General features: G+C 40.8%; 1 protein-coding gene across 2 annotated transcripts in view; it reads right to left on the bottom strand.

Moving 5' to 3' along the window:
- The window catches only part of C7 (complement C7), a 41,389-nt gene extending 15,021 nt beyond the window's left edge, over positions 1 to 26,368 (bottom strand). The window contains exons 1-11 of one of the 2 annotated variants that reach the window (XM_084880569.1): positions 26,133 to 26,368; positions 22,849 to 22,904; positions 21,039 to 21,114; positions 15,890 to 16,031; positions 13,130 to 13,277; positions 12,069 to 12,207; positions 9,242 to 9,418; positions 7,369 to 7,612; positions 4,478 to 4,591; positions 3,812 to 3,978; positions 1,125 to 1,353 (exon numbers count right to left, since the gene is read on the bottom strand). In XM_084880569.1, the coding sequence (XP_084736695.1) occupies positions 1,125 to 1,353; positions 3,812 to 3,978; positions 4,478 to 4,591; positions 7,369 to 7,612; positions 9,242 to 9,418; positions 12,069 to 12,207; positions 13,130 to 13,277; positions 15,890 to 16,031; positions 21,039 to 21,114; positions 22,849 to 22,904; positions 26,133 to 26,138 (1,498 nt within the window). In that variant the 5' untranslated portion in view covers positions 26,139 to 26,368. The remainder of the gene's footprint in view (positions 1 to 1,124; positions 1,354 to 3,811; positions 3,979 to 4,477; positions 4,592 to 7,368; positions 7,613 to 9,241; positions 9,419 to 12,068; positions 12,208 to 13,129; positions 13,278 to 15,889; positions 16,032 to 21,038; positions 21,115 to 22,848; positions 22,905 to 26,132) is intronic. The other variant, XM_084880570.1, reaches the window with a different exon arrangement.
- Positions 26,369 to 26,989: the final 621 nt, after the last annotated feature.

Here is a 26,989-nt window from a genome sequence, read left to right as displayed (position 1 = left end):
TAAAGAAAAAAAAAAAAAAGTCCTGATCATAAGAAACCATCTTTCTAGAGAAGCAGTCACCCACCGGTGGTCCGTGAGGTCCAAAAGGTTGCTGGCCACTGTTCTAGAGGAGAGAGACATATAATGTTTAAAGCAGTGTTTCCCAACCTTCTCTCATGATGAGAATCACCTGGTGGAGTTGTTAAAACACAGATTCCTGAATCCCAACTAAGAAGTGCTAAACTAGAATTTTTGGGAACATATAGGTAAAATTGTATACTTAACTAGTGCTCTAAGACAGATTTTATATACAGAGCACTAAGTTAGGTATGCAATTTTACCTATATGTTCCCAAAAATTCTAGTTTAGCACTTCTTAGTTGGGATTCAGGAATCTGTGTTTTAACAACTCCACCAGGTGATTCTCATCATGAGAGAAGGTTGGGAAACACTGGTTTAAAACACCACACACACAGCAGATGCCAACAGGCACCCGTAAATAGCTGGTGGGCGGGACATAATACAAAACAGAAGCCGAGATGTTTCAAGAAGCTGGCCAGCACAGAGGTTAGGCAGTGCCACCCACGCCCCACAGACCTGGGTTATGACTGAAACTTTCTAGAAGACAATGGAACGATGGGAGGTGTTTGGGGCACTGAGCTAGTCTGATGGCAGATGGGGAATGCTGGCAGGCAGGATGGATCTGTTAACTGAGACAGAAAAACACACACAGCAAAGGGTCTTGACCCCAGGGTCTACCATCCGGACATGGATGGAAGTGGTAGATATTGAATTAAAATGCCCAGTGAGTCCTACTGGCGTGGCTCAGTGGTTGAGCATCGACCTATAAACCAGGAGGTCCCGATTTGATTCCCAGTCAGGGCACATCCCCGGGCTGTGGGCTCCATCCCCACTGTGGGGACTGCAGGAGGCAGCATATAGATGGTTCTCTCTCCTTTTGCTGTTTCTACCTCTCTCTCTCTCCTTCTCCCTTCCTCTCTGAAATCAATAAAGATACAATTTTTTAAATGCTCGGTGAGATTTCCTCCTCTCCATACACCAAGAAGCGCCATCTCAGGGCCTGGAGGGAAGAGCGTCCCCTTTTCCATGGGTCCAGCATCACTAGAGAAGGCTCAGCGCACTGACCTGCCTCGTCCCCCACGAGGACTCCGTTCTCGCAGGCCGCACCGAACGTGTATGGCTTGCAGTGGCACCGGCACGTGGTGCCCTCCACGGCGGCGAGGCCCCCGTTCCGGCAGGGTTGGCAGTGGCAGGGGTCGGACTCATCCAGGTATTCCTCCAGGGCCCGTCTCAGGTAGAGTCTCTTCACCGCGGCACAGGGCACCTCCTTCACCAGCTCATACAAAGGTGTCAGCTGCCAGGGAGAGACATCCAGGCAGAAGCCAGGGTTTCAGGCGACAGTATTTTTTCTTGTTGTTGTTTTTTGGCAGTTAAGCTCAATCCCCATGGAAACACTTACGTTAATTCCAATCATTTCTTATTCAAATAAAAAGAGAAAATAATTCACTTTCCTTGCAAGAGAAATCTAGGGAATCTTAGGACCAGCTGGAGAAGGAATATTTTTTGTATCTTGTGTGCACGTATAAAATTCTTTATACCAACGGGACATCTATTTTCTAGTTATTGAAGGGTTGTTGTTGTTTTTTTTTTATTGATTTTGTACAGAGAGGAAGGGAGAGAGATAGAGAGCTAGAAACATCGATGAGAGAGAGTCATCGATCAGCTGCCTCTTGCACACCCCCTACTGGTGATATGCCCGCAACCAAGGTACATGCCCTTGACCGGAATCGAACCCAGGTCCCTTCAGTCCCCAAGCCAACGCTCTATCCATTGAGCCAAACCGGTTTCGGCTGAAGGGTTGTTTTGAAGACAATCCATTTTCACCCCCGCAGAGGACAGAGGAAAAGGAGGTGCACTTATGTTACAGTCAGAGGACGTGCAATTGAAGTTAAAGACCAGCCCGCTTTCTCTCTGAAGAGATTTAAAACAGGTTTGCATTGTTGCTCTGTGGTGGATATGTCCATTGCTTCGAGACCACAGGGGTGTGGCAAGTTTTAACAGTCTGCTCAGTCAGGAATTAGAAGGCTCTGGTTTGTAAATCAGTGTAATTGCTGGCACCGTGGCTGATCACAGGTTCCCCCACGGTGTCACAGAACAGAGCACCGGACTGGGAAGAGATGCACATCGCTGGCTTTGGGGAGAGTTACTACAAGCTGCCTCAGCACACAGCTGAGATTTACTCGGAGGATCGGTCACCTTTCCCCCATCTCTGCCCAACTTTTCGGAACCGGATGGCACCGTACGGCCGTATGGCTGTAACATGCCTCTACTCTCTCTGTTCCTGTCCTGTGCGACTGATAAATTAGCACAGTTAACTGATAACTATTGTCCTATTGGAAAAGTGCAGTTGAGGATGAAAAAGAATCTCTGTTCTTTTTCCAATCAACGATTCAGGATTTTTGACTATTTGTCAGGGATACTGGCAATGAAAATGGGCCACGCTGGCTCTTAACGAACGAACGGCACTTTGCGATGAGAGTTCCTGGGGAAACTTCCCCCTCCCCATCACGCATATTAGGAGGCAAATGGGTACAATATGGTGTTGGGGGGCAGCCTGAGAAGCGATTGTAGTTTTTGAGTTTATAACATATGCCCGGGTTTCTTCATCTCTCACGGTCAATTTCACCTGGACATTGCTTGACTCCCATGGCAGGGAACAGCTAGTAGAATCAATTCTGCTATAGCGTTTGTTTTGAAAATATGAATTTGTTCCGTTAAGATGGTCATAGTAAGAAATAATATAAGCATACCACACACATTTTGCTTTTTGCTTACGTACAATTTTGTCCACAAGAGACACCAGATGAGCACAAAAAACTGCACACACCTGAACCAAACCACACAGGAATACACAACACGCACAAGCACACACCTCAAACATCCATCCAGTTCACCGCCTATGTGTAAACTACACCCATCCACACCCCGTGTCAAAGCTGTCTGTCACTTCCGATTGCTCTCCTTCCACTTTACAACAATTCACAAGCTGTAACTGCTCCGTCACCCAGCCGGCCACATTTTCCTAGTAAAGGGCCACATTCATAATAGTAGATGCATTTCTTAACAGTTAACCATGTATAAAACTGTGCTGCTGGCTTTTATTCTGTTTCATTTTTTATTTTTTGGTGTCTATATATATATTTTTAAATGACTGTCACAGATTAAATTTTTAGTGTTGTGTCCCTGACCACATTCCCCCCCCTCCCCCCTATCAACCCTGTAGTCTTTTTATTGTGCAATTTTGCCTAGCTCCCTGACTTTTAGGAACACGTTGGTTGCATTCTAAAAGAACTGGCTGTATCAATAAAACATCCTAAACCTCCACCAGCCCAACTGGTTCGGTCTTAATTTCCATGCCTCTGGGAGCTTACAGGCCATGACCACAGGGAGAAGGTGGTCTGACAAATATCATGAGCCTGAATGCCTTTCTCATGCGAGACTCTATAGCTCCTCTGTATGAGGGGACAAGGGAAACAATCTGATTTAGGGCAAAAGCTTAACATGCAAATTTTTTCATTAATTTCTCTTGGGATTGGTATTCTATCATTACAACTGAAATACAGACAGGCAAGATAACAAACCTTCTGTTTATTATGATTATGTATGCATTCCTTTTCTCATACAGACACAAACTGAACTTCAGAAAATGCTAATCACAGCCTTCCCTGTTTAATCACCTTGATTTAATCTCCCTTCCCCAGTGCAAAGCAACAGGGCTGCTTTCTGCTGCATGTAAGCGGGGCATCACGCACCTTCTGTTTTATGACCTGGGGCAGATCGGGCACGGATCCCGCCCAGGAGGCATACCGCTTCTTGTTTCCAGCAGGGTTGTCCAGCTCCAGGTAACTGAGGCCAGACACAAAGCCTGAACGGCCCCCTCGGACAAACGGGTCCCCTCGCAACACGTTGCTCTGAGTCCCTGCACAAGGAGAAATCAAATGGAGGAAGTCAGGATCCACAAATGAAAATGAGAGCATAAGTGTGAAACACCTATCAAGTATGAAAACCCAACTTGTCCAATTGTATGACTCTGGAAAAGGCAAAACCAAGGAAACAGTAAAAAAAAAAAAAAAAAAAAAAAAGCAATCAGTGGTTGCCAGGGGTGGGCAGTGGGAGAGAGGGAAATGTGGAGCACACAGGGGTTTTAGGGCAGTGATGTTATTATCTAGGACACTCTAATGATGGCTACATGTCATTATACATTTGTTCAAACCCATAGAAGGTTCAATAGCAGGAATGAACCCTCCAGTGAACTGTGGACTTTGGGTGATAATAATGTGTCAATGTAGGTTCATCAGTTATGACCAATGTCCCTTATGGGACATCTGCTAACGTGTCAAAGGACTTTGGTGACCAGGAATTAACCAGAGAGGGATGGAGGTGAAGCTTGTAATGCATGCTGCCGCCTTCTCATTTACCTGAAGCCCATTTTAAAGCATCTTCCAGCTGCTTGCATTTGCTTGAAGAATAGTGACCAAACACAAAGTTGACATTTTTGGATGAACATTCATTCATATTTATTGAAGTAACACCTGTTGGGGAGAATTAAAAGGTGCTTAGTTTCCGTATTTGCTGAAGACCTTTGAGACATAGTCAGGTGTGATGTTTCCTACTACTGAGCCAGTCTAGTCAAGAGTGACATGATATGGACATTTCCAGTGCTCTACAAGAGCGAAGGGTCAAAAAGGGGATATTTGACTTATGTCTGATATCAAACAAAAGTCTACACATACTTTCAAATGGTGGCGCCAATATTGGCTCCTATTAATTTTGACCAGAGAGAGAAGGAGGTGCTGGTTATTTCTACATGAAACAGCAGACCGAGCAGAAGGTAAATACCCCAAGGAGTGATACGTTTCACCCATCCAGAGTCAGCTTTTTGGGCATAAAACAAATAGACAAAAGTAGACTGTGATGGCCTCCAGCCATCTCCTGGTCACCCCAAAAGCTGGGTTCTGGTTCTTCATCAATTAATTCCTAAAATGCTAGTTCTGCAGCCTCTGTCTCTCCATCTTTAACATCGCTAGTTTCTAACATTTCCTTCCCCTGACTCAAAACCTTAGTATGTGAAAATTACCACTCATTATGCAATACCTTTATTTTTATTTTTTATTTTTTGAGGATCAATAATAAAGTGTGGAAAGATGTTTTTCTTATATAATTTTATTAAACATAATAACCTCAATATCTCTTAAAGAACAATTGGGGACATATACAGGATGGGGCAAAAGTAAAGTTACAGTTGTTTGCATGGAAAATAATACAATATCTAACAAATAATAATATAAGAATAAACTGTGTTTTATGTCCTCACAACTCTAAAACTACTTTTGCCCCTACCCTGTATTATATCCCGGGAGATTTTACTCAAAAGAATACTTTTACCAACTTGAAAAGCTTTAAAAAAAATTTCTCTCCATTTCTTTTAAGTGCTAAAAAATAATAAAGGCAGCAAACCTGATTTTAGATCAAGTCACCTTCTACATTAAATTTCCAAGGAAATATTATTTCTGTCGCTGCTGCAAAAACCTGTGCTTGTGCAATTTATTTCCAACCTGTGAAGTTAGGAAACTTCCAATATTACTTAAATGTTAATTGGTAAAAATCAAGCGCAAAGGAAAAAACTAGGCAATGGAAACAGGAAAATATGGCAATTCACCCACAAGAGAGATACAAGACCTCCTCTGCACTCATGAAGTCTTACTCTTACTCACTCTGACACTCATCATGGAAGCAACTACTGTAAGTCTGGGAAACTACCTTGCATTCTCTCTGGTAAAAATATGATAAGACCATCAGGGACATTTGCATATGATTTCCTATTGACGGGTATATTAAGTAGACACCTGACCTGAATCCTGCAGAATCAAATTTTAAACCTATTATTCTAATTTTACCATCACATTTTTGTAGCAGTTACTTATTAATTATTTCTTGTTACAGAATAGTAAATGACCTGTGCTGCCTAACATTTTAAAAATGCTGCTTTAGCCAAAGCCGGTTTGGCTCAGTGGTAGAGCATCAGTCTGCAGACTGAAAGGTCCCAGGTTCGATTCCTGTCAAGGGCATGTACATTGGTTGCGGGCACATCCCCGGTAGGGGGTGTGCAAGAGGCAGCTGGTTGATGTTTCTCTCTCATCGACGTTTCTAGCTCTCTATCTTCCTCCCTTCCTCTCTGTAAATAAATAAATAAATAAATAAATAAAATGCTGCTTTAATGAAATATTTTAACTTTTTTCAGAAAAGGTGTCTTTCTCTCCTCCTAAGTTATAAGGGCATCTGGACTGATAAGAAGCATCCTGAGGAAGCTCGGAATGAAGAAGGAGGTGTGGGCACCAGCTTAAGGGCAAAGTTGGGAAGGAACAAGTTTCCTGGGAACATTGGTAAACCAAGGCCAAAAGGTCTCTGGAGAGGAAGAGTGGATACGAAGATGCCACTCTCTCCCTTCCCACATTGGGGCAGCTGGTAAGGATCTGCAAAATGCAAACTCAGTGGCATGCTCTGATTCTAGCAAAAACAAGGCATTCCTATCAGACACGTAGCAGAAGGAAAACCTAAGTTGGCTCTGGAGCCAGTTAGACATTCTTACGACCTGTGTATATACTCTTTCATAGGTTTCCACTTCTCCGTCTGTGGGACAAGAATTAGAATGGCTGTCTTACTGGGTAACAGCGAGGGTCATTGCTAAAACATGTAACTTGGCCCTACCAACGTTGCTCAGTGGTTGAGCATTGACCTATGAACCAGAAGGTCACGGTTCAATTCCCGGTCAGGGCACATGCCTGCTTGCAGGCTGGCTCCCCAGTGTGGGGCATGCAGGAGGCAGCCGATCCATGATTCTTTCTCATCTTTGATGTTCTATCTCTCTCCCCCTCCTCCCTTCCTCTCTGAAATCAATAAAAACATATTTTAAAAAAACAAACAAAAAATTCCACACTTAAAAAAATACAAAACAAAACACGTTGATTTATATAATAATGTTAATTCTTTATTAGCTTCCCTTGAGGAATAATATGTAATCTGAGAAATGGGAAAAGTCGAAAGATGTTCTAAAAACCCGGTCAACATCCTCTCAAGATAACCAATGAAGATAATGGATTAACTCACATTTCAGGGCACTAAACGAGTAGGAAGGCTTTTCTCAAAGCCTGTAAGATTTTGAGTAAAACGTAATGGATTCCTGCCATTTGGGATGCCTTTGTAATTTAATTTCTATTTGTCTTATTTTAGAGCTTTAAAGTTTAATTCCATGTTATTCCCATTACAATCCCCACAATGCTTTTACATAAAAATTTTAAAAATACCCTACCACTTTGTTTCATTTTTTCTGTGTCCACATAAAAGAGAACCTTGTACTCTCCTCCTAAGGATCCAGACTGCAGAAAATGTGTCCCATACTTTTCGATTAATTGTCGGTAGGCGCTGTAGTCGTACAGAGAGGGGAGGTAGGATAGTTCCCTCCAGAACGGCTCAGCAAGTTGTAAAAATTCCGGATTGTTATTGATGAACTGAGCCACTTCCACAGTGTTCTCAAGAACCAACAATTGATAACTCTGTGGGAAGAGAAAACAGTAAAAGGAGTTTTAGGTAGAAGATGAAAAGGTAATGTTCATAGTTCCCTGTCCAATGTCTCCATCAACTGCCTCTTCCTCAGCTGCCACCTTCCACCCAGTCTATATAAAGTTTGATTCTGCTGCATGACAAGGTCTCTTCTGTGCCCACTCACTTGAAGCAGTCCAAGAAATTTTTGGAATCCCAAATAGGAATAATACCTGAGGGATGTCATGGTAACTGCTTTTATACATGACCTATAAAACCCATGACCAAGTTGTTAATGTAGTTTGTCAACTACAAAGAGAACCAACTTCATTAAATGCTAGATAATTTCACAAATCTACACTAATAAAAGAGGAACATGCAAATTAACCATCACTCCTCTACACCAAGCCACACCCACCAGCTAATCAAGAGTGAGTATGCAAATTAACCCAACCAAGATGGAGGCCGGCCACAGAGCTGGAGCAAGCAGGAGGCTTGGGTTACCTCAACAATGGATAGGGCAAACCAGCTGGCCCCCATCCATGCATCAGGCCTCTATCCTATCTAATAAAAGAGTAATATGCAGATTGACCATCACTCCAACATACAATATGTCTGCCTCTATGTAGTCAAAGATCCTGCCCCCATGTGGACACAAGATGGCCAGCAGGGGAGGGCAGTTGAGAGACACCAGGCCTTCAAGGGAGGGCAGTTAAGAAGGACCAGGTCTGCAAGGGAGGCCAGAATGGATACAATCAAGCCTGCAGGGGAGGGCAGTTAGGGGTGACAGGCTGGCAGAGGAGGGAAGTTGGGGCCAAACTGGCTTGTAGGGGATCAGTTAGACATTAATCAGGCTGGCAGGGAAGTGGTTAGGGGGTGATCAGGCTGGCAGGCAGAAATGGTTAGGGGCAATCAGGAAGGCAGGCAGATGAGTAGTTGGGAGCCAGCAGTTCTGGATTGTGAGAGGGATGTCCGACTGCCCATTTACGAGGAGTCCCAGATTGGAGAGGGTGCAGGCTGGGCTGAGGGACACACCCCCTGTGCACAAATTTCATGCACAGGACCTCTAGAGCAGATTATAATTTTTATTTATTTATTTTATTTTTTTTTTAGCAATAAGAGTGTAACAAGTAATACAAATCATGTTAACTGTTTAGATTGCCTGAGATGGAAGTTTTGACATTTCAAAACAACAAAGTATCTTAAATCTTTTAACTTCCTTATGTGAAAATTTTGGTATCTCAAAAGTAATAAAGTATTTTAAATCTTTTCTATTATTAGCATTTAGGGAGCATATATTAATTGGACTTTTAAAATTATAACTATAACACTTAAAATAGTATCATCAGTAAGCATGGATAAGGAATTTAGGAAAGTTTTAACTAGAAGATGTGAAGGTAAGCTTTTTTTTAGATTTTCAAATATGTACAAATACTTTAATGGAAAAATGAAAGTACACATAAATACACCAAGGGAATTAACAAGAGGAGATCATACCTTTTAAAGAAATGTATTTTCTCTTTGAGAAAGATACTATTGCCCTATTTAAAAAATGGAAGCTGATCCTTTTGGTAAACACTTTTGTCAATATTACAAATAACTAAACTGGTAAAATATGGAAAAATTAACTTATTCATACTAACCTTTTTCTTCTGATTTTCCATGTAATTTGAATTACTATTGTATGAGTTAGAAGAAGATGATGAAAATCCAAAAAAGGAGCGTTTCCTTGAAGATGATGTAGTCACTGTGGATGTTTGTTTTACATAAGACCAGCTACTGTTGTAAAATTCATAATTAAAATCATTATTTATTTTCACCTATAAAGAAAATGAAAAATTTTGCTCTAACCAAATTAAGAACTTGGACAAAATGAAGAACCTTTTATCATAGATCCTTTAATATGGATATTTGCTTCCTACAATCTCTGAAAGACAAAGGCCTTTATTGACACAAAACAAGTGTGCCTTGCCCCAGCCAGTGTGGCTCAGTTGGTTGAGTGTTGTCCCATGCACTGAAAGGTCACTGGTTTGATTCCCCATCAGGGTATATACCAAAGTTGCAGGCTTGATCCCAGAGCAGGGTGTGTACAGAAGGCAACTGATCACTGTTTCTCTCTCTCTCTCCTCCCTCCTTCTCTCTCTAAAATCAATAAAAACTTATAAAAAATAAACAACCGCCAAAACCGGTTTGGCTCAATGGATAGAGCGTCGGTCTGCGGACTGAAAGGTCCCGGGTTTGATTCCGGTCAAGGGCATGTACCTTGGTTGTGGGCACATCCTCAGTAGGGGGTGTGCAAGAGGCAGCTGATCGATGATTTTCTCTCTCATCGATGTTCTTAGCTCTCTATCCCTCTTTCTGTAAAAAATCAATAAAATATATTAAAAAAAAACAAACAAGTATGCTTCTCATTAAGACCAGGCCTGCATGAATATAAGAAATGAAGTTTATTCTGTAATTACTCTTTGTGAAGCCAGAAACATGGTATCAATAATGGCAATCCCAAGGGTTTCTCAAAATACATCTGTGGGATCCCCAGTAGGGGGCGTGCAGAAGGCAGCTAATCAGTGATTCTCTCTTGTGGTTGATGTTTCTGTCTTTCTTTCTCCCTTCATCTCTGAAATCAATAAAAATATATTTTTAAAAATATACATCTGTGTACAAACATCTTCCATTTTCCTTTACAGTGAACATTTAGCTCAGAATTGAGCAAATTAACAAGGCTACACTAAAAAGAGAACTACAAAGCATTTGCTTCTTAATGTATTTTTTTGTCTAACAGAGAGGAACAGAGATGCAAATAGGTTACATCATGCAATCAAATTACTTGGATTTTGTTATAGAACATTCTATGTGATTCCGTAGTGTATTTAACTTTCCAATTCTGTATAATTTATGTGAGTAAGCCTCTTAGGTCCTTAGTTCAGCCATCTACTCTACACATAACTAACTGCAAGAATCATCTTTTTTCAAGGTAGTATGATCTTCTTAAATTTTCCTTATTACATAGGAAACAGTTGGAAACAGCAATAAAAAGGCCACCTACATCAGCATGAATGAAATTCAAAACCATAATTTTGAGTAAAAAAGACAATCCGTGAAAGAACATATACCATATGCACTATTTATATAAAGGACCCAAAACAGTCAAAATAAAACTACAAATTTTTATTTGAAGACAAAAACACAGGGAATAGACAGAAAAACAAGGAAATTATTAATACAAAAGGCAAGATAGTGATGTCTTAGAGAGGTGGGGAGAGGAGGACTGAGCAAAGAATGGTAAGCGAGAAACTTTAAGTCACTGATAATCTATTTCTTTAGGTGGATGACAGGCATATATGGGTATTTGTCCTATTAGTTTTTCCCCAATTGCACATATATGTTCTTCACACTCTTTTGTACATATGAAATCTTTCACAATTTGAAAAATAAAACATGGCCGGGACCGGTTTGGCTCAATGGATAGAGCGTCGGGTTGGGGACTGAAGGGTCCCGGGTACCTCGATTCCAGTCAAGGGCATGTACCCAGTGGGGGGTGTGCAGGAGGCAGCTGATCAATGACTCTCTCTCGTCGATGTTTCTAGCTCTCTATCTCTCTCCCTTCCTCTCTGTATAAAAATCAATAAAATATATATTAAAAAAATAAAAATAAAATAAAAATAAAACATGTTTCTGAGTAAATGATCATACCAGGGCCTTGACTTTTAACACCCACGCTGGGACAGACCAGGTGGTCCTGGGCCCACACGGAGCAGAGGCCAAATGAAAATGAGGCAAAAGGAGATTTCAGATCAAATGAAATAAGTTATAGTACCCTTACCCCATGCTCTAGGGTTACATAATGGGTATTCTTTATAGATATATTTGTTTTTATTGATTTTAGAGAGATAAGAAGGGAAAGGGTAGAGAGATAGAAACATCGATAAGTGAGAAACATCAATTAGCTGCTTCTTACATACCCCACACTGGGGATTGAACCTGCAACCTGGGCATGTGCCCTGATTGGGAATAGAATCCTGACCTCTTGGGTCATAGGTTGATGCTCAACCACTGAGCCACCCCAGCCAGGCTGGGTATTTTTTTTTTTAAGTCCATATAAAACATTTTTTTTTAATATATTTTATTGATTTTTTACAGAGAGAAAGAGAGAGGGTTAGAGAGTTAGAAACATTGATGAGAGAGAATCATCGATCAGCTGCCTCTTGCACACTCCCTACATGTGCCCGCAACCAAGGTACATGTCCTTGACCGGAATCGAACCCGGGACCTTTCAGTCTGCAAGCCGACGCTCTATCCACTGAGTCAAGCCGGTTTCGGCTCCATATAAAACATATATAAGAATTGACCACATAGTAAGCACAAGTAAGCTCTTTGCAAATACTCCCAAAAATATATATATCATGTAAATAATGATTTCTGGCAGCAAGTCACAGGTTGGAAATAAGTAAAGTCAATATAATTCAGTACCTCAAATGTGTAGGAGAGGACGTTGGCACTCAGCCTGTAGTAGTCTTTTTTATCCCCACTGAACACCTTTCTGCACTGACCGCCGAAACTTTTCGTGTTGATGACTTTGCTCCGGAACTGGCCAGTGACTGCATTGTAACTGTTGTGGGATTTTTTTTTTTTTTTAACAGGAAGAACAGATGGTTAAAAATCAGAAATAGCACTTGCTGGAAAGGACGTCATCAGAGAACTCTAGAAATACATTACAGTTAAGTATGTCTTTGAAAGAGAGCTCAGATAAAGAGGACCGAATTCTTGTGCATACTACGGTATATGTCCTCCAGCCTCCCTTACTTGGCATGGTGGCTAAAACTAATATCTGGGAAAATCCAACCTCTTTCAGCCTAAGCACATGTTTGGGAAATACATGTCCTTATGTAGCTATGGCAACAGCTGGCTTTGAATTGAATCTACAGATAAAACCAACACAATTACGATTACCTTCGAGAAGAGAGAGCACTCTACAAAGAATTTCAACTGATTGCCTCTAAGCATGTTGCCTGGTGTCCTCTTTAGGGTAATTTTATCACTTCTCTGTGAATGCATTTTAAAATATCATAGAAAAAAAATCACACCTATCATTCTATAATAGATTATTTTAAAGCCTTGAAATCTTAAGTTGGGTCTGACCCTTGAAAATTATTCAGAATTCTTTTTGAAAAGACAAACACAGGATTGTCTCAACTTTACTTGGAAATAAAAGTCCCCAGCTCATCTGAGCAATTACTTTTTAGCCTTCTCTCTCTCTCCCCTCTCTCTCTCTCTAGCAGGGTGACCGACTATTTGGATTTTCCCAGGTCTGTGAGGTTTTCTTGTATGCAAGACTTTCAGTGCTTAAATCAGGACAGTCCTGGGACAATTGTTCACTCCATAGTTTACTGCATATGTATTTATGGGTATACAGACATAAATTTAAAAATTGTTGGCTATCAGGTGATTTGCAATTGGACTTACCAAAAAATAATAACAAAATGAAGAATGATAACCCACCAATATGCACAGGTGGCTGCCCAGCCCCTTACCCAATTCCAGTAAGTTCAATGTTGGGAGGAGGTTTATCGAGGTCACAGGAACGTCTGCTGTCTGTGTCCTCGCATCCATCCTCATCAGTGCCGTCTTCATCACAGTCCGAATCCCCGTTGCAAACCAGAGACTTGCTGATGCACTGGCCTGACCACGAGAAAAGCAACCACACAGAAATAAAGAAAGGGAGAAAGGAAACCACCATGTGGGATCAAAATGTCTGCCCGCAGCCCCTGGCATGAACTGGCATTTCAGCGTAAATTCAACATCCCTCCTCAGCATGTTCCGGGAAGGATTGGTGATTATTTTGGTCCTCATTTTGCAACACACAAAAATAACTCTTGCTGAAACCGGTTTGGCTCAGTGGATAGATCGTCAGCCTGAGGACTAAGAGGTCCCAGGTTCGATTCCGGTCAAGGGCATGTACCTTGGTTGCGGGCACATCCCAAGGAGGGGGTGTGCAAGAGGCAGCTGATCGATGATTCTCCCTCATCGATGTTTCTAACTCTCTATCCTTCTCTCTTTCTCTCTGTAAAAGATCAATAAAATATATTTTAAATATATATATATAAAATTGACTCTGACCTTGGCCAGACACAAAACTGAGAATAAAGCCTGAATTCCAATGCCAGGCTCTCACTCATGAGCATCAAGCCGTTTGTCTGAGTCCTTCGAAACCAGACCATGCCAACAACTGGGAGGACAGATTGACCTCCTGCTCTTGAACTTTTGGTTTCTTTTCTGGAATCTTTGATCAAGATGCCAAAGTCCTGCTTTTCTCAGTGACTTAGATGTGTGAGCTTTGAGAGCATGGGAACAGAGCCACAAGGTTACAGCTCAACATTAGCACCTACTCTGTCCGAGAGACTCTTCTGGGTGTGGGGATACAAGTATGGATAAAAATGGTATTTGTTAGTTTCCTAATACATTTTGCAAAGTCATAGGAATGATACGCAGGGGTCTTCAAACTTTTTAAAGTGGGGGCCAGATCACGGTCCCTCAGAGAGCTGGAGGGCCGGACTATATGAACTACTAATTCCTACTGTAACACCTTGGCTGCGCTCACTGCCCAAAAAACCTGGCGGGCAGGATCAGACTCCCCTGGGGGCTGCATGTGGCCCACGGGCCGTAGTTTGAAGACCCCTGATATAAAGACATAGATCATGACAATTCAACAACACGATTGTCACAGTAGACATAAGCACAGGGTTCCCAGGATGCTCTGAGGGTATAAATGATCAAATCCCTGCCAACCTCCCAGCATCCTCTGCAGCCTCTCGGCTAGCTTCCCAAGCCCTAGTCATCTGGGATCACTTCTATGAATAAAGGCCAGACTTTCCCTCATCTCCACTGACCTTGCACTTATAGTTCTCTCAGCCCAGAGGGTTTCCTCTACCAACACCTGCTTGTCTTCAAGAATCAAATGACACCTGATCTCCTTTCAGAAACCATCCCTACCCCGCAGGCTACGATGCATGTCCTTCCTCTTGTCCCCGTAGTGTGCATTGCACACGCTGTCCTGACAGGATAGCACACTCCCGCAATGCTGCCACTCAAGCCCTTGTAGCAAACAATCATTGAGCATGCACCAGGCATTCCAGATGCAAAAACCACATAGGATACAGGCTGGGGCAAAAGCCGGTTTACAGTTGTTCATATGGAAAAATATAATAATCAATTAATAAATGATAATGTAAGAACAAACTCTGTGTTTTGCATACTCATAACTCTAAACCTACTTTTGACCACCCTGCATGTCTTCAAAGAGTTCAGTCTGGCCCTAGCCGGTTTGGCTCAGTGGATAGAGCGTAGACCTGTGGACTGAAAGGTCCCTGGTTCAATTCCAGTCAAGGACACATGCCTGAATTGTGGGCTCAATCCCCAGTAGGGGATGTGCAGGAAGCAACTGACCAATGATTCTCTCTCATCATTGATGTTTCTCTCCCTCTCCCTTCCTCTCTGAAATCAATAAAAATATATTTTTTAAAAAGAGTTCAGTCTGCCAAGAGATATCCAGGCCAACCAATACTCCAGGTTACAGATGTACATAGGAAACACGGAAGTGATTTGTTAGTTAGTTCTCTTGGTTAGAGGTTTAGGGAAGGCTTCTCAAAGGAGGTGTCATGTGATTTGAGTTTTGAAAATAAAATAGGAGTTTGATAAGTATTTCTAAGGAACACTTCAAACACAGGGATTATGTATGTACTATTCTGTCGGTAAAACTTTAAATGTTTTTTTGAGGGAAAAGGCTATGTGTTTTATTTCTAAATCCACAACACTTATATATATCTGGAATATAACAAGAATAATAAATGCTTGCTGAGTTAATCTGACTGCATAAATGCAACATAAACAATAAGTTAAATAATAATGGAAAAACTATGCTTCAATTACCCATGTATAAGGGTTGCTCCTTGATTAGCTATTAGAGTTGCTTTTCTTATAAACATAATAATTATTTTGGTAGTAACATCGTTTTTTCCCATCTCAGTGCAATGCCAAGAATGTTTGGTTCTGCCAATTGTCTTTTTCCCCCCCAAAGAGGCAAAGAATCTTCCCACTTTTATTACCATATGCCTCCCTTTACATTTAAAAGAATAATAGTTGAGTGTGATTATCATGCCAATAATAATGATACTGATATTTGAGGAAAATTAATTTATAGGTCAGTATAAATTCAGTAAAATTCAACAAATACATACCGAGGAATTTAAACAAATAACTTTTGAATTTACACTCTGCCTATGGAAGACCAGTACCTGAAAAACACCGGAAACGCTGTCCACATCCCTCTTCCGCTGGACATCCTTGTGTAGGTTCACACACTTGTGTCTGAAAAGCACTTCCGGCACAGGGTTGGCCACCATACTGTGCATAAACATCAATCATCCGCCTGCTAATCTAAACAAAGAACAGGTGGTGCTTATCGATAGCTCCAGATGCCTTTATCTGAGAAATAAAACCTGAGAAACATTAATACAATTGGAGAAACAATGTCTGGGAAATGGTCCTGGATCCCACAGAAGTAAAACCTACGAAACCAGTGAACCCACAGACCCACTTGTCCTTGAGTTCAGTGACACTTGGATTGTTATTATAGATAATATATTATATTTTTATATATGTGTATGTATATATTTACTCTCAGGAGTGAGTGCCATATATATATATATATATATATATATATATATATATATATATATATATGTTAGAGAGTCTTTAAGAAAGTAACCTAAAAGAATTAGTTGTGTAAACATGTATGCACATAGACTGAAATACAGATTAATGTCTTTGCCAAAGCTTTGTACCAAGAGCTAACTAGAAGGGTGACAATGAATTTGGCTGGAGAGAGGGTAATGGTTTTGGGAAGAGGGTTGAGATGAGAAGGAATTATGGAAAACTTTGGAAAAGTGGTGTCAATTGATTAGAACTGAATGTTAACCCTTTATCAGGAAGGCAAGTCAAGGCAAAACAATCCAGATAGAAATCTGTTCACATGGAAGTCAAATTTACAAAACAGAAGCCTGGCCTGTGTGGTTAAGTGGTTGAGCATTGACCCCTGAACCAGGATTCCCGGTCAGGGCACATGCTGGGCTTGCAGGAGGCAGCCAATGATGTTTCTCTTTCATTGATGTTTCTATCTCCCTCTCTCTTCCTCTCTGAAATCAATAAAAAATATATATTTAAAAAAATTTTACAAAACAGAAACTTTAGAAGTCAAAGATGAAGCTGCATCTACAATAGGATGTTAAGAAACAATCAATTTTTGTACATAAGTATCTGTTACAAATATTTTAGCAAATGCTTTCTATTTCTCTTGCTTATGCATATCTTGGCTGGCGTTACAGAAAAATAGTGCAAACATTATTTTCTTACTGGGGAATGAGGGTTTTTTTCTTTTCCTTTTTCTTTTTTTTTTCTTTTTTTTTAGTGTGTGTGGGTGGGGGAGGGTGGTTTATGTTGAATGTTTAGTTTTTCTTCTGCATGAAACATCATGTTGTGGGATCTTTAGAAAACTTCATACTGTATGAATAAAAAAATAAAATATTTGGAACCTGAAAAAAAAAACACAATCAAAATCCTTGATGTCTAAAATGGGAATTAGCTCAAAAGCAAACGTCTGAGGAGGTGAGAGGAAGAAGGGGCAAAAGGGGAAAATTTAGAAAATCATCAAGCAAATTGAGAAGCAACTAATCGTCCTTAAATGCAACAATCAACATGTATCCAATGCTTAAACAACAACAAAAATATCTACAAAGCCCTTTCCCTCCTCAAAGGTGCATCATCAAAGCCTCTTCCTGTACTCAGCTCTTCCCCATCAATGAGTAAAATCTGATTTTCCAGAGCATGTATCCTTGAACAAAGACCATCAAGGAAGACTAGATATGTTGAGTCTATTCATCCATCTTAAACTGGCAAGAAGTGGAGATTCCTTGGGACAAAGGGTCACGGGAATGTGATATGAACTCTGAAAAGTTTTACATCAGCCTTGGGCTCTGGCATTTCTTGGTGGGGAATGGAACTCAGAACAGTTTTTTATTATTATTATTATTATTATTATTATTATTATTATTATATTTTTATTGATTTCAGAAAGAGAGGAAGGGAGAGGGAGAGATAGAAACATCATTGATGGTAGAATCAGTGATAAGCTGCCTCCTGCACACCTCCTACTGGGGATCGAGCCTGCAACCCAGGCATGTGCCCTGACAAAAAAAAAAAAACGTGACCTCCTAGTTCATAGGTCGACCCTCAACCACTGAGCCACACCAGCTGGGCTCAGTACAGTTTCTTAATGAGTTTTTAGTTTCTGTGTTTAATTGATGAACACACCCCTCATGTATGGCTGATTAATTTGTCATTCCCTGAAGTTCAAAGCACGGACTGTGTTGTTGTATAAGTGATGTTTTCCCTCCCTGACTGTCAGGAGGCCCTTGATGACTGCCTAAGGCTCAGCAGTCTCATTCTCACCTGTCAGATTCTGATCTATGACCCCTTTTTCATTTTCACTTGTCTCTTTCTGGATGGAAATTTTGATTGTAAGAGCTGGATGTATCCAGTGCATCATGACCTTTTCTCAATGAGAAAAAAATGCTAATATGAAAAACACCTTTTATGTACTTCTATTTAGTATTCTTTCTTAACGTTTTTAAAATTATAAAAACCTTTTCTGTGTTAGGTGTTTGTCTGATGTTCGCCTTGTTATTTGTGTACTTTTTTGCCTATAATCAGAGTTGTCATCTATTATATTTGCCAGAAGCCAAATTCTGCAACTGTGTAACTTATTTTGTAAATACCACTCACAGAGGTATTAGATAAACGCTTCATGAAAATGATGATTATGATGATGCTTCAAAATTATGTTCTGAAATATGTTTCTGTTGTTCTAATAACAAAAATAAATTTTAAATACATATTTTTATCCAAACAGCACCACTTCTAAACTAGTTTACAAATACTGAATAATACTGTGCACCTCAAAATATTATAATGTTACCTGTCAATAATATTTCAATAAAAAATATTTAAACATTCAAATGTTTAGAAACTTTAAAAAAATATATTATAGCCCGGGCCAGTTTGGCTCAGTGGATAAAGCATCAGCCTGTGAAGTGTAAGGTCCCAGGTTTGATTCCTGTCAAGGGCACATGCCCGGGTTGCAGGCTCCATTCCCAGTAGGCGGCATGCAGAAGACAGCTGGTCAATGAATCTCTCATCATTAATGTTTCTCTCTCTCCCTCTCCCTTCCTTTCTAAAAATCAATAAAAATATATGTCAAAAATAAAATAAAACAAACATTATATTTTTCAAATTCATCCTAAAGAATTATCAGAAAAGAGGATATATAGCCGAAACCGGTTTGGCTCAATGGATAGAGCGTCGGCTTGGGGACTGAAAGGTCCCGGGTTCGATTCCAGTCAAGGGCATGTACCTTGGTTGCGGGCATATCCCCAGTAGGAGGTGTGCAAGAGGCAGCTGATCGATGACTCTCTCTCATCGATGTTTCTAACTCTCTATCTCTCTCCCTTCCTCTCTGTACAAAATCAATAAAAATATATATTTAAAAAAAAAAAAGAAAGAAAAGAGGATATATGCCTATGTATAAAAATGTTCACTAAATTTTTATTCATAATAACCAAAAATGTAAATAATCTAAAATCTCAAACAATAGAAAAGTAGGTAAATAAATTTTTAATATATTTATATAAGGAACATAATACAGCTATTAAAATCATGCTGATAGCCCTAACCAGGTTGGCTTAGTGCAGTGTTTTTCAACCTTTTTTGGGCAAAGGCACACTTGTTTCATGAAAAAAATCACGAGGCACACCACCATTAGAAAATGTTAAAAAATTTAACTCTGTGCCTATATTGACTATATATAAAGTAATTATCTTGAATAGGAATCAAATAAACACAAAGAAAGTATTTTATAATTACTTTATTATGAAATATTAAGTAAACAAAATAGTGAAAAATTATAAAATTCTTGTCTTGTCTGCACCTACGGCACACCAGGCTAGTGTGCCGCGGAACAGCGGTTGAAAAACGCTGGCTTAGTGGATAGAAACTCGGCCTGTGGACTGAAAGGTCCCAGATTTGATTTCAATCAAGGGCATGTACCTTGGTTGCAGGCACATCCCCAGTGGGGGGTGTGCAAGAGGCAGCTGATTGATGTATGTTTCTAACTATCCCTCTCCCTTCCTCTCTATAAAAAAATCAATAAAATATATATTTTTAAATTCATGCTGACATATATGCATAACTCATAAACATAGACAGTAATGTGGAGAAGGATTGGGGTGGGGTGGGAGATGGGTGGAGTGGGACAAAGGGGGGGGAGGGGGGAAATGGAGGACATGTGTAATACTCTCAACAACAAAAAATAAATTTTAAAAAAATTCATGCTGACAGTATGTTAGGTTAAAACAGTAGAATACAAAACTAGGATCAAATAACCTTAATTTTAAAAACCATAAACACACAGAAAGAAAACAAAAAATAAATAAATACCAAAATGCTGTTATAGTTATTTTTTCAAAATGGTGGAATTATCAGTAGTGTTTTCTTTGTGTGTACTTTTCTGTTTTTCCCCCAATGAGTAATTTATAATAAGAAAAAAAGCATACATTTTTAGAAGTAACTCTATAATCTCCAGAGCAGGTCTGGTCTTTTGTTTGTATAACTTACAAAGGAAACTTTAGATGCGCTCTCAGTCTGAGGAGCACGCCCGTGCTGGTCCCCTCAGCCACGTGTCCCAGACTCTAAGGGACCCAGGAGACTTGCACCCAGGGGGCCAGGGCAGCAACAGCTACACCGGGCCAACCCCTGCACCTCCCTCCAAGGCCCCTTTTCTTCCTTTAGCCCTTCCCTTTGGACAGCCACATCTCCCACACCCTTCCCTTCAATAAATTCCATTTTCTTTTAAAAAATGAAACTTCGACACATTGCAAAATGTTTGACTTTTCATGGTCACCCACTGCTTGTCACGTAAAACAAAGCAGTGATTTTGCCACTTGTTGGTGTTTATTTCAAATACGAAGACAAGTTGAATCCATTAAACTTGAATCGGGTTTTGAATTGTCTACAGACTTCATTTCATGCTGTTCTTGTTTCTTTAATAGCTCAGGAGTTAGTGAGCTGCTTTTCATGGTTAGCCCATGTATATTTTTAGTAAGATTTAGAAAAGATTTGTTAAAGTCCTGTGAGAAAAGGCTAGAATGCAGGTATTACTTTATTACAATATTAATTATTATACAAGTTATACTTCTTTTCCTTTAAAGTTACTAATTACATTTTCAAGAAACAAACAAAAAAAATAGCATGTATTCAAACGTGAATGCCCTTTTGTCATGCCTCAGCTGTTTCAGCAGATAAGCTGTAAATACAGTTTCTACGTGGGCCCACCTGAGACTTCGTGCAGCCGTTGCATTCTGACCAAGGGCCGAAGGAACCCCACTGGCAGTTGACGGGAGAAGAGGCGCTGTCCAATGGTTCGTCGTCACGCAGGTGGAGAGATAAGAGAGCGGGGACACAGAACGGTCAAGAACAGTCGGGTACAGTCAAAAATTGCTTCACAGGTTTACTGCCCAAGAGAAACCAAAAGCATCCCGAAATATATTTTTCAAATATGTAAAAGGGACCCGCTTTCTGAGGGGTGGACATTCATTAAACATCTATCATGTACCAGGCACTATGGAAACACTACAGTTGTAGACATATTAAAAGAGATAGGTCACTAACTGTTGATAGAGGGCAGGACAAAGACACAGAGGCATCAACACGTGGTCACAGGACAATAATACAACCGGAATCCGTAATGCAATAAATCTAATCTAAAAGACTCACGGTAGGAATGTGTACGGGATGATGTTATGGAAATGTGGATAGGGGAGTCGTCAGAGTCGGGAGGGATAAGTGAGAACATCTGGCAGGAAGGTATTGTAGCCTTTGGAAGGATTCTGAGGGATGAATGAAAAGGTTACTCAAAAGCTCTCGAACCCAGGAGACCAGGAATTCTAGAAAGACCCTGGGAAAAGTGGGATACTGAAAACGAGCAAGGGCTAAATGAGCAGGAATTGATTTTTAAATGCTCCCGTTCATTGAGGTCCCTTCTTCAGCACACACCCAATGAGGGGAAATCCGAGCCTAAACAAGTGCACTCAAATCAAATGCATGTGGCAAATGGGGAGTGGGCGCTCACACCAGGCTGAACTCCAGCGGGGTGGAAGTCACATGGCTTAGCTCTAAAACATCCCCCTGGCACATCCACGAATGGTAAAGGAGTGGGGAGTCCTGATTTCTGGATTCCAAGCACACGTCTAGCCTTGGCAGCACCTTCGGGTGACCTGCGCTTATCCTTGGGCCATCGGCTGACCTTGACAGTGAGGAGCCGGTTCTGCAGTGTGTGTTTCGCATGCTTTTATGGAGCCAGGCTTGCTAACCTGTAGTCTTGATGTGGCACCAAGGATCCCAGCGCCTTAGAATTATTGACCCTTTAACAATGTGAACTTGCTATGTTTCTATTTTGGGTCCCAGGGTCAGGCTGCAGGGAGGAAGCGCACTTGGCCGCAACTCCTCCGGGCTCCCGCTGCGCCCTGGCGCCCTGGCCGGGCCCTCAGCAGAGAGAGCCCCAGGCATGTGTGCATGGAAATCAACTGTTTCCCATCCCCGGCCACTAGCTCAGCGCCTGACAATATCCTGATGGTTTCGTAGAGTGAACTGGCCTGGTCCCATCCTGCAAACTGACCGCAAAAGCAAAGCAAGGCGGTGGGTAAACGAGGCTGCGTTCTCCAGGCCCCGAGAGCCACTGAACCTGTGTCTGAAAAGACTCTCGACCTTTAAAATCCAGAGAATGTTTTGCAATGACTGCATTTAAAGAGCAAATTCTGCTCTGAGCGGTGCAAGGCAGCTGCGATTCTCCGAAAGGCAGGTAAAACCACAGCTGGGACAAGCAGGAAACCGTGAGGTATTTTTCATCTTCAGGCTTCTTCCTGACAGCAAATAAAATAAGAATAAAACATGATAGCTTTTGCTATCATTGCCTCATCTCAAGATGTGGAAAGATACAGCGTTGAAGAGATAAACATGCTCAGGCTGCACTAAAAAATATCCTAAAAAAAATAATAATAAATAAAAAATAAAAAAAATATCCTAAAAACAAAAACAAAAAAAACCAATTTTAATAATTTCCACACCCAATCCAAACAATTCTCACCTTGAAAAAACTGGGAACTCTGCTATAAATCCCACCAAGATGAAGAAACTTACAGCCTGGGGAGAAATAAAAGCATTATTTTAGTTTGCATTTCTTGAATGAGTTGAAAGCCATTGCATTTGTACAAGTCAAAATTTGTGACTTAGGAATATATAGTGAAAGGACCAGGGAGAAGGTGTAGTGACTTTTCTTGTCTTTTAAATTTCTATTTTAAATAAGAGTCTGATATAATTCTGTTAAGCTCACCTCCTACTGTTCCTTTGTGTGTGTGTGTGGGGGGGGGTTGTTTGTTTGTTTATTTGTTTTTATTTCAGAGAGAAAGGGAAAGGGAGAGAGAGAGAGAGAGAGAGAGAGAGAGAGAGAGAGAGAGAGAGAGAATGAGAGAAGCCTCAATGATGACAGAGGATCATTGATTGACTGCCTCCTGCAGAACTGGGACCTCCTGGCTCATAGGTTGATGCTCAACCACTGGGCCACAGCGGCTGGACCTAGTCTTCATTTCTGTAAAAACAAGTAAGGGAAGGGCAGTGTCATGGACAAATAAATAATTCTCACTGAAGTCAAATTGTCCCAAGCATTTCTTTAAGGTCCCATCATCTTTTAGTTCCTTTCTCCACTGTCCTTCTCTCTGAGTTCCTCACCCAGGAGGACACCCAGAGAGGAGAGGCCAGGAAGGACGAGCAGTGCCGAGAGCGGAGGAGTTAAAAGGGAAACGCGCTTCATAAATGAAGACTCGGAGGCACACCCCTTAGTTCCGTGGTGGCTCCTGGGGTCCCTGAAGAGCCTCGGAGGCCTTTGACCCTCCTTACCCGCAGCACCAGCCAGGTGTGGGGCCTAGCAGGGGACAGCATTGTGTGTAGAATGTAGCTACGTTTTGTTTGAAAAAATCAAATGTGTATTGGAAAACCTATGAAGAAGTATAGCAGGATAAAAGTTTATTTCCACTTGTGAAATCACAGGTGCTTTTTATTATCTCACTTGTACTTTTAAGTATCTGCCCACATTACCTGACAACTGAAGGTGTAGGGCGTATAATTCACATATTTACTGCAGACGCTCGAAGAATATCCAATGCATCCCATGCATAGCCCAGTATAAACGTCTTTAAAATCATCTGGCCCCTCATGCTAACAGGCCGGTATTCTTCCTCTTCTGCCCCAAACCTCTCCTCTCAGTCTCGCTGTGGAGTGGCTTCCCAACCTTTCTTCCAGACCCTCCCACTGCCCTCGGAGGTCCCCTGTCTTCACGTTAGGTATCTCCAGTCGGTTATAAAGCTCTTCTTGCCTGCCTCTGTCTTTTAAACCATACGAATCCTTCACTCTCTTATTCTAACCAGCACACCCAAGGAGCTGTGGGCCACGTGGGAATGAGTAATAATGGTGGGGAGCTGGGATGCTTCCTGAGTTTTCACCAGACACTTGAAGCATGTAATGAAAAGCAACACCTTCGACAGGTTTTATTTGTTAATTATAAACATGCTTCTCTTTCCTTTCTCAACATGTCTCTCAGCTCGCATGTTTCCTGCCCCAGGCAAAGCCTGTCTCAGAGCTGCATTAGTCTCTCCCAGGCATGAGCAAATTTTCAGAAAATAAAAACTCTGAAACAAGTTAACAGTCAAATTTCCATTTATCATGGGATTTCCAATGTCTCTCCTGCTCCCAGTTCCTGGATGTGATGCTCATGGCAGGGGAGAGGTGTTCTCCAGCTTCTCTTCCTTCATAAGCCAAGTTTTCCTTCTCTTCAGCAAAAGCATTCCCTTCAGGTTTCACATAAAAGTATGAACATCTACTTTGAAAGAGAGAGCCCTGCATGCAATGTTCAGCAAAATAATTTCTCTATTTTCTATCAGCCAATGGAAGGAGAAATGTATATTTATTATCATGGTAAAATAATACTGTAATGATCAATAAGAGTGGACAAGTTTTTAAGTCCAAAATAATTATTAAGATGTCTCAGTACAAAATAAATAAGGAAATTGGTTGATGGTTAATAGAAATATTAGCCGAAACCGGTTTGGTTCAGTGGTAGTGTCCCGTCTGCGGACTGAAAGGTCCCAGGTTCGATTCCGGTCAGGGGCATGTACGTTGGCTGCGGGCACATCCCCAGTAGGGAGTGTGCAAGAGGCAGCTGGTCGATGATTCTCTCTCATTGATGTTTCTAGATCTCTATCCCTCTCCCTTCCTCTCTGTACAAAATCAATAAATTATATTTTTTTAAAAATAGAAATATTAGAACTAGATGGCCCTAAGAAAAGCATCATTATTTTTGAGCTAACAAATGTTCTGAATATTTTTTATTTTTATTGAATTTATTGAGGTGACACTGGTTACATTTTAAAATAAAAATTCAAGACAGGGTAATAAATATTAGATTATATCATAATTCTAACTTTGTATGATTACTTGGTGTCCTAGCAATTGTAATTTGTGTTTAATTTGAATTATTTAATTTGGTGCATGAGTCATTCGAGACCCACATCTTACTCCTCCAACCACATTGGGAACTGAACATAGATTCAATATCACAAATGGACAGCATAGCAACCACTAAGGCCATCTTAGCAGCTGACAGGACTGAGAAATTATCATTTCAGCATTATTATGCAAAATTCTTAACAGTTAAATACCAACATTTTCAATAATAAAATTGTGGTAGAAATTCCAAGTTATTTTTGCAGCCCAGAAATACAGTTTATGATCGCAACTGCTGTCTTTGGTCCTGTCTTTGGTTGAATAGTAACTTTTTTTTTTTTTTGTCTTCTGGCCATTTTGCATTGGGCCAACATGGGTATGTGCTAAGCCTTTAGTTTCATTTCAGCTACCTGCACCTCCTAAGTCCCAATGCTAACCCCCTAAAGTTCCAAGTCTCAGAACTCTCTTTTTTATAAAGCTCTTAGATAACTCAGACCACAGGGGGTCCATGCTCAGCTCCAAATCAAACACACAAAACTGCACTGGAGGGAATTTTTCCTTAAGAAAAATACAATAGTACCATTGTATGTCTTAGAGAATAGTACCATTGTATATCTTAGAGGCTTTCTCAGGACTTTCATAAACATTGTCTCCAATTTCGGATTCCCACCCCTGAACCAATATTTTAACTGCAGAATAAGAAAAAGGAATTCACTTTAGTGGAACTGTTAAATATTTAAGTAAGGAGTTAAAAGGTCACCCTCATCATCACTATTTCCCATGTCCTCTCCTTATTCCAGTTATTTCCAGTAAGCCTTCCTTCCTCCATTTGAGATAGCTTTGTTTACAAAAGTAAGGAAATAGTTATCTTACCTCCATGTTGGGAGCACATTCAGGGCGGAAGAGAGGATGGAAGCTTCACCAGCTGAGGAGCCCAGCAGTCTGCATCCTCCTGGCTCTGTCCAGGCCTTTGCTTGGCTCTCTTATATAGAGGGAGGGTTCCTGACACTCAGCTCCTACCCCAACCACATTCTCTAGGGGTTAGCCTGCCCTGGGACAAGTCTGTGTCTTCAAGCCAGATGCATCTTATCAATCTGCACAGCCAACTGGGACTGTTTGGGAGTGTGGCTCTGGAGAAACATCTATAAATCAAGAAGGCAGAGAATGTTCTCAGTTCAATGTTTACGTGATTTTCAACCACAGGAGGCTGTGTAAGACAAGGGATAAGCCTTCATCCTGTTTCAATCTACTAAACCAGCTATTTTCTTTTTTCTTTTTTTTAAATATATTTTTGTTGTTGATAGTATTACAAATATCTCCCATTTCCCACTGCCTTTCTCTCCCTCCTCCCAGACCCTACCTACCTCATATTCTCACTAACCTATTGCCCATGACTATGATTACGCATATAAGTATATAAATTCTTTGGTTTATCTCTTCTTATCCCCCCAACCACACATCCAGGTATGTCAATCTGTTCCATGCCTCCATGTTAATATGTTTTTATTGATTTCAGAGAGGAAGGGAGAGGGAGAGAGCAATATAGAAACATCAATGATAAGAAAAATATCATTGATCGGCTGCCTCCTGCACACCCCCCTACTGGGGATTGAGCCCAAAACCTGGTCATGTGCCCTGACTGGGAATCGAACTGTGATCTTCTACTATAGATCGCTGCTCAACCACTGAGGAACACTGGCCAGGCATCAACCAGCTATTTTCAATCTTTT

The sequence above is a fragment of the Pipistrellus hanaki genome (assembly GCF_964339955.1).
Source record: "Pipistrellus hanaki genome assembly, chromosome: 4".
Taxonomy (NCBI): Eukaryota; Metazoa; Chordata; class Mammalia; order Chiroptera; family Vespertilionidae; genus Pipistrellus; species Pipistrellus hanaki.
Note: the sequence above shows the minus strand (reverse complement) of the source record. Positions and strands in the feature narration are given on the sequence as shown.